At 36.4% G+C, this 8,552-nt stretch overlaps 1 protein-coding gene across 1 annotated transcript in view; it reads right to left on the reverse strand.

Moving 5' to 3' along the window:
* The window catches only part of LOC107660218 (potassium voltage-gated channel subfamily KQT member 3-like), a gene marked incomplete at its 5' end in the record, with an annotated part of 44,523 nt that overhangs the window by 4,547 nt on the left and 31,424 nt on the right, over positions 1 to 8,552 (reverse strand). The window contains 4 exons of the mRNA XM_016449480.1: positions 2,277 to 2,303; positions 3,549 to 3,643; positions 3,744 to 3,839; positions 4,884 to 4,994. Coding sequence (XP_016304966.1) covers positions 2,277 to 2,303; positions 3,549 to 3,643; positions 3,744 to 3,839; positions 4,884 to 4,994 — 329 coding nt within the window. The remainder of the gene's footprint in view (positions 1 to 2,276; positions 2,304 to 3,548; positions 3,644 to 3,743; positions 3,840 to 4,883; positions 4,995 to 8,552) is intronic.

The following is an 8,552-nucleotide window of genomic DNA, read 5'->3' on the forward strand; positions in this document are numbered from 1 at the left end:
CACACACACACACACACACACACACACACACACACACACACACACACACACAAAACACAATCTGTCTACAGTCAATTCAAACTGTCTGAGAGGGTTTTAATAATTGAAAAGTGACTCTGTGTGTTTATGTGTTGTAGATTCATTGGACATACAGGAAAGCAGTGAAAACGTGAGAACAGACAGGAAGAGAATCAACGCATAGATTTCACATGAAAAAATGAATGGAGCAAAATATCACAAGCTACTTAACAGTGTGTGTATGGTCGTTTCTCCATTTTGGACTTGTTTTAGTAGGTCATTGATAATGTCAGGCTGCAGGTTTCCTAGCCATTTGGCTTTGTTTGTATGTGTGTGTATGCATTTGTACCAGTGGGTCAGGTTTTGCTTACATTTTGGGAACAAAATGTCTGTAAATGGATGGTAAGACCTGAAATCACCTGCATACTAGACAATGTTTTAATAAAAATGTAAAAGTGCAGAAAGGTTGTGTGAAGCTTTGGCTTAAAGTATCGGTCAGGAAATGAAGTCATAAGGAATCAGGAATCTGATTCAACTTAGCAAGTCCATTATTGATTCTTTTACTGAGCACTTTTGAAAAAGCAGCTCTTACTTTCAATAATTAGTCTAACTAAACAATAATGCTAAACAATGCTTTTTTCCGCAAACTTTTGTGTTCCTTAAAAATGTGTTTGTTTGCAAGACTTTCCCGTGATAAAGTTTGCATTTGCTTGCAAATATTTTGCATTCTCCTGAGAAACTTTGTGTTCACTTGCAAAACCATTGTGATCCCCATTAAAGTTCGTATTCTTTCACAGATATTTTTCTTTCCCCTGAGAAACTTTGCATGCCCTTGCAAAATAGGAATAATAGAAATAATATGAGGTGGAAGGAAAAACAGTGCTCAGCGAAGCATATACATTAACGAGAGAATGCAAAAATTTTGTGAATGCAAAGTTCCTTAGGGGAATGCAATACCTTTGCAAAAGAACGCAAGTTTTGTGAGCGAATGCGAAAACTTCAAAATATAATATTGTTTCCCATCTCCGTGTCCCTATATGGGCTCCATATTCTGGTAACTTTTATTTTTAACAAAAAATGACCATTTATTACAACAAAACTGTTTTGAATGTTTATCTTTAACTACATTTTGTCATATGAAAAACCAGTCAATAATTGAACTCTTTAGGTCATATCTGTCAATCATTTTCAGTGATTCACTCAAAAGAATCAGTTCATAAGAGTCATTTATTCCTGAATTGGACTATACTGGACTATGAGGACAATGCAATAGAAATGTGGACTATCTATTTGTTTTTATATTTAGACATTCAAGAACAGTTAGCTAAACCAAACATCAAGAAAATTAGAAGAAAAAACAGTTCTCGATTCACAACCTTAGGTGGAGAAAATATCTTCAACTCAGTACAAAAAAAAAAACTGAAGTGAACGAAAAAGTCTTTACCATGATATTAAATTAAAAGTGTGCGTGTTTGCTTTAGTTTCTCCATTTGGACTTGCTTGGTAGGTCACCGGTAGTGATAATGTCAAGCTACAAGTTTCCCAGTGTATGTGGATATTTGCGCAGGTGTGTATTTGTGTAGGTGTGTGTTTTTTGGACTAATGTATTAGCAGTATTAATGTGTAATCTGATCTCTGATCTGGACTGAACATGGATTACAGGACTCGGGTCAGGCGCTACAAACAAGCCCAGCACTCAATCCAACTCTCCCTCTGTTTCTATCTGTAAATCTTCCGTCTTTTAACAAATGGACTGTCAGGCCAGTGTCCAGGTCAAGGACAACTGATACTCATGATTATTATATACGCAGTCCATCTTTGTCAAGGCTTGTCATGCTTAGATCACTAATAACAGTTGCCATCATTTTCCTTACAGTGACACGGACGTCACACATCCAGCCGTCCATTAAATTCTCCCACACACACTCATGTTCCCTCTCCCTCGCTCTGCTCTGACACCGTCATCTATCAGTGATCCATAATTCACTCTTTTCTAATGGACTCGGTAATATCACATATAGAACTACTGTCCGCGTGTCCCCGAACTGAGAAACGAGCTCTCCCAATCTCTCACACACACAGAAACGCACTGCTGGTCATTACGCCTTTGGCACTGAATTAATGGAGGTGGTGGTTATTATTAGGAGTTATTTAAGGAAACACATTTCACAGATTCATTAATCTCACACTTCCCAGAGATGTTGTAAATCTTTAAAACAGTGAGCGAGAGACAGAGGGAATGAGAGAGAGAGACTTACCTAGCCATACCCTCAAGAGGCTCCTTCCTGCAGGTGACAGAAACAACACACATATTTAGTTTGACCAGATCACATTTATGACAACAAAACTCTCTTCATTTGCACCAAATGACCACTAGAGTGTGTTTGAGTATACACTTGCACAAACGTATATTCATATAACCGGTAATATTGGTAAATAATTCTGAAATTAATTTAATGTACCAAAAATAATGAAACATATCAATAGAATAGTGTAAGATATAGTTTGCTTATTGGTTACTAACTGAAATCACAATGCCAAGTATCAGTAAGGAAGCACAGCAGCTACATTTAAAATAGATTTTTAAAAGATTTCAAGACTTAGCATTTATTTTTATATTTAATAATAATTACTATTTGGGTTTAATTTAGATTTATTTCAGTTTTAGTTTTTATTTATTTCAAGTTGGCCACTTCAGTGCTTCAACTTATTTCAGTTAGTTGCCAAAGCAACGTTCCTATTTTCCATTTAATGTTTTTCATGTAATATTTCAATCTTATTTTATTTTCGCGTTATTTCAGATAATAGACATGTATTTAAAAGTTTTAGTCCTGCTCCCAAACTCAGCCATTAGTCAATCGAAGACATTCTGAACATTTTTGTGTTTTCCGACAGATTTTTTTTAAAACAACAAATAAATTACATTTATTAGAGTAGTGTCCAGGCTCTTAAAAGTGTAAAATGGACCTATATTTGTATGCATTTGTCCCTGTCCCGGATAATCAGTAGTGATTATTTGAGACTGCATTAATTCAAGAAATTATTAAACAAGCACCACATTTTGCACTGATTGATTGAAAGCTAATTTCACATTTTGAGAAGATATAAATATGCTCAAATATTGCTTATTTACTGCAAATGTTTTTTTCTTCTTATATTAATACACTTTATATCTTGTATTCAGGCTCTAACCAAATAATTTTTTTTTACAATTATGATGGAAAAGTAAATTGTCCACGCACAGGTGTGAGTACCTCCCTGTAACCTCTAGCAGACCTCTAGATGATGCTGTCTCTGCATGCAGACAAACACACATATGGAAATAAACAAAATAAATGAACATTAAAAAGAGATGCACGTAAAATCATGAGAATAAAACAAGTGAAATCTGTCATGAGTATCTGTGAAATCATAAAACAACCCAGGCATAACATGAAATCATGATGATGACGACCAACATAAAGGCAAGTCCCTGTAAACTAAAATATATTCAAATGATTTTTTTTGTGAGCGATGTATGTGTATGATACCTGAAGCATGGCAGAGAGATCACAGTTTCATAGAATCTCCATGTGGCGATGAGATCGTCTCTGACGGGGTTGGTGGAGTAGTATCTCCATGCAGCCTGAAATCAATATTCAGTATTGAATATTAAGCAAATGTGCAGTGGAGGAATGAGCCTAAAGGGGTGAATTTACTGCTGATTTAAGTTTGTTTTTGGTTACCTGTATTAATGAAGCTGCAGGATTTCTGCGTTTCTCAAAGTGTTTCTGCCTGTGCTGTTCCTGAACTTTCAGAGCCAACCCAGAACCAAGAATACCCTACAAACATAACCAGATTTTAGCATAAACTGGTATGCTATTTTAAAATAGCATACTGTCATACCTAACCATTTCCAAACCGAATTATGTTACATTTACATTTAGTCATTTAGCAGACACTTTTATCCAAAGTGACTTACAAATGAGGACAACAGAAACGATCAAAACCAACAAAAGAGCAATAATATGCAAGTGCTATGACAAGTCTCGGTTAGCCGAACGCAGTACACGTAGCAAGGTGTTTTTTTGTTTGTTTTTATATAATAAATAAGAAGAAAACAAGTAGATAGAATAGAAAAAGAATAGTGTTTTTTTTAAAACAAGCAATTAGAAAACGAATAGAGAGTGCAAGTGTTAAAGGGTCAAAAAAAGATGGAAGAGATGTGGTTTTAGCCTTTTCTTGAAGATGGCTAAGGATTGAGCTGCTCGGATCTCTCTTATGAGTCAGTTTGTGTAAGTGAATCAAACACATTCAGCTTACAATTTGTGCTGCACTTCCCTGTAGAAAAAACAGCATATGCTGGTTAGGTATGTTTTAAAGCATGGCAGCTGGTTTGAGCTGCTTTAAGCTGGTCCTTAGTTGGTCATGAGCTGGTTTAAGCCAGTCCTAAACTGGTTATAAGCTGGTCCTGAGCAGGAGCTAGTTGCTTAGGACCAGCACATGACCAGCTTAAACCAGCTCAAACCAGCTTCCATGCTTCAAAACATACCTGACCAGCATATGCTGTTTTTTTCAATAGGGTTAAATCTTGTGAGACTGATTGATTTGCTGTTCATATGAAACTGTGTAGTTAAAGATGCATATAATGAGTTTTGTCAGTAATATTTTATATAAGATGAATGAATAAATTAAATGTTTGCAATATCAAACAACATAACAGACTGTTTTTGTAGAGCTAGAATAATAACTGGAAGCAAATGACACCGTAAATTACAAATGGCCATACCTGCTCTTACGTTGAAAATAAGGTGGATAGTCTAGCAATTATACTGTAATTTGTAACAGCGAAAATGCATTTTAGGAAAAAAAGAAGCTGTACTCACGGCTGGAAGAGCAAAAAACGACACACCAATAAGAGCAAAGGTCCCGGCCAGAAGACGCCCTGCCCACGTCTTTGGGGTCTTGTCACCGTAACCGATGGTTGTCAAGGTGATCTGACACAAGAGTGAAATCATATGTCGTCAGTGTGATTAAGGCTAGCACGGCTAAGAGGCTATCAAAGTACTTGAGCTGTAAAACCATTAAAAAGGCAGTATTAATGGAGCTGCTTTAAGTGTCACGAAAGGTGGTATAAATGGGGCTGCTATAAAACCATCACAATCAGTAGTACTAATGGAACTGATGTAAAACCGCCACAAATGGTAGCTGCTGTCAAAAGAATTGCCGTGCATTTAAAAAAAATCCCTTTTGAACTTGTGACACACAATGGTTCAGATTTTCTTTCCTATTAAATTGACTTTCACTTTTCATCATGGAGGAAAGCTTTTATGCATCTTCACCCATGCAGCTCAAAAAATGCTAAAATCATTGAACAAGTGCATGAGGCATTTTTTTTTTTACAATTATATTTTTGTTGTTGTTGTGGAGCTGATGTTTTCAGGAGAGTTTTCATACATTCACTCATAAAAACTGAAAAAAGTAACATTACACACAGCCCAGTAATACAATGCAGGTTTGGTACAAACTTTAAAGTGGCAATGTATGAATTTGAAAAATGAGCAGCTCAATAATGGAGCCAAATGAAGCTTAAATCACTAAACCGGTACATAAAAATGTCAAGAGTTCGTTTTTTTTTTTTTTTACTAAATTGATCTTAATTATAAGTGTAGAGCTGATTTTATTCAGTCAAGCTATCATATATTTGCTTTAAAAATAATAATAATAATAATTTTTTAAAAAGTAATAATGTCAGCTTGGTACAAACTTTAAAGTGGCCTTCAAAGCGTATGAATTTTAAAAATGAGCTACAATAGAGTGGTGGAACTATGATGTCACTTTGTAGGCAAAAACCCAGAAGCAAGTTAGCATTTTAGCACTTCCGGTTCCATTGTCCCAGAGTCGATGGGTTTTTTGAATGGGAGTTTGGTTAAATCCTCTAAAATACGGTCCGTGGTTTACACAAGTTCAAGATACTTTCACGTTTTATTCTGCGACATAAAACACACCAGTTACACCCCACTCGTGAATTTTTAAAACTGTTACTTTTCTTAAAAAAGACGGTTGCTAACAAGTTGCTAAATGGGACTACAGGCGCTGTCGGAGACATTAAACATCATCACGCCGAACAGTTGATCAATTTACATTATTTTCCAATTGTAGTATAATTTATAGTACAATTAATTGTACAATAACCAATTAATAGTTTCCCGCATTTTATATTGTTGTTCGACAATGTTTTTTTTGCTTTGCCCCGAAATGCAACACAAGTGTTCGGATGGAAGATGCTTGTTTTATCGCTTTCCTACTGATACAGAGACTCTGGGTTCGTACCATAAGGTAAACTCATATTACGATTATTCCATGTAAACATCACATTTACCGGATTTACCGTCACGGTGAAAGTGAAACTTTAACAATGCATAGCGCTTAAAGCCACGTTAAAGGTGACATATCATGAAACTCTGACTTTTCCAGGTTTTAAGTGCTATAATCAGGTCCCTGGTGCATCTACCAACCAAGGAAACGTGAAAAAGATTAACCCAATCACTTTGTTTTGGTAAGCCTTTTTCTGCAAGCGTCTGAGAAAACGAGCGCGTCTGATTTCGCTCCCTTGGTGACGTGGCAAAGGGATCTCATTATAATATTACCGCCCCTTAATCTGTAAACTTCCACTCAAGGCGCCGTCATTTTGATTTCGCAAGCGACAACGGTGTACAGTTCTAATGCCATGGCGAAAGTTTGAGCAAAGCGTGCTAACTGTTCTGTCTTTGGCAGCACAGACGAACACAGAACACTATTTAGAGTCCCAGCCTCAGAGGAGACAACAGAGCAGTGGATTTATTGATTTATTAAAAAGGGGCATAATATGTCACCTTTAATATTAAATGTTTACAGCCACATGAAGCTGATAGAAAGCAGAAAGATTGAGGATTTTCTAGAAGTAAGGATAAAATAACATTTTGTGTAACGTTACCCACCCTAACAAAATGACAGCTGAAATGTGGTACTTTATTCACTAAAATAAGTTTAATCTTATCATATCCAAAACCTCGTTCACGCTGCTGTTATTTAATAGAATAAATGCACTAGAATTTTATTGAATAGTACGTGGAGATACTTTTTCAATTAAAATATTAATATTAATAAAGGATTTATTGACTTTTAATGCACCTTGTTTTGAAATGTACAGAAATACGTGCTTTTATATGTCCTTTAGTTATGATTATTTCATTTATTCACAATACGATTTATAACAAGGTCTCATTTCAGTTTTAGTTTGGCTCTAGTTTTGTATTTATTCCAGTTTATATGAAAAGGTTCATACACAGAGTAAATCCTTTTCACTGAACATAATTAAAATATTAATATTAATAAAGGATTTATTGACTTTTAATGCACCTTGTTTTGAAATGTACAGAAATACGTGCTTTTATATGTCCTTTAGTTATGATTATTTCATTTATTCACAATACGATTTATAACAAGGTCTCATTTCAGTTTTAGTTTGGCTCTAGTTTTGTATTTATTCCAGTTTATATGAAAAGGTTCATGTAGCGTGGGTTAAAATTCATATACAGAGTAAATCCTTTTCACTGAACATTGTTAAAAATAAGTTTGAAAAAGTTGTTGGGAGCAGGTGGTGGTGACGTTGAAGGCGAGCGAGCGACTGTGGTGCTGTAGTTCGTTTATAGCCTACGTTTAGCTTTTAAGTTCTGGCGCTTTTATTTAGGCTTCAAAATTCATAAAAGTTATATTATTATGTGAAGATTATCTTGATGGACAAAACGTGTAAATTTCATGAACTTTGATTGAACACAGAGTTTATTTTGTTGCGATAATGATACAAACATGGCGGCGCGTTCACACGCTGCGGCTTCTCTCTCTCCCGATAGAAAGGTGTTTTCGTGTTTTTTGTCTTGTGAGTCGCAGTGTTTTTGTACGTATTCGTCGCGTCTATCTGTCTCGAAGCGCGCATACAGTCGTGAGTTTCTGCTCGATGTCGGCAGAACCACATTTTTAGAGTTAAACTCTGCGCACGCCGAAGAGCTGCGGGATCTCAGCCTGCTCCGGAGGCCCACACCATCACCGACCCCCACTACTGCATCTCGCCCACAGCGGAGGCGCCACAAGCGGCGTGAGAGGAAGCAGAAGAGGGGTAAGCGCGGAGGTATCCGGGCTAGGCTAGCGGCTAACCCACACAAGCCAGCTATCCCCACCATCGTACTGGCTAACGTACGCTCTTTGGACAATAAACTGGACTACATCCGACTACTACGCTCAACTCAGAGGACTGTAAGAGACTGTTGTGTTTTTGTGTTCACGGAAACATGGCTCAACAACAGCGTTCCGGACTGCGCTATTCATCTCGATCAGCTGACATGCTATTTTTTGCGTCGTGAGAATATTGAGCAAAATAGCTCACTTGTCATGATGTTATTTAACTATATCATGTTATGAATATGAACTAAACATTCAGAATTTTTACCTCAGTGTGTTTCTTCTGAGTTTATGTGTGCTGTCACGCTCATTTGTTCTGAAGTCTCGAGACAAAC

The sequence above is a fragment of the Sinocyclocheilus anshuiensis genome, unplaced genomic scaffold (genome assembly GCF_001515605.1).
Source record: "Sinocyclocheilus anshuiensis isolate Anshui unplaced genomic scaffold, SAMN03320099.WGS_v1.1 scaffold850, whole genome shotgun sequence".
Taxonomy (NCBI): Eukaryota; Metazoa; Chordata; class Actinopteri; order Cypriniformes; family Cyprinidae; genus Sinocyclocheilus; species Sinocyclocheilus anshuiensis.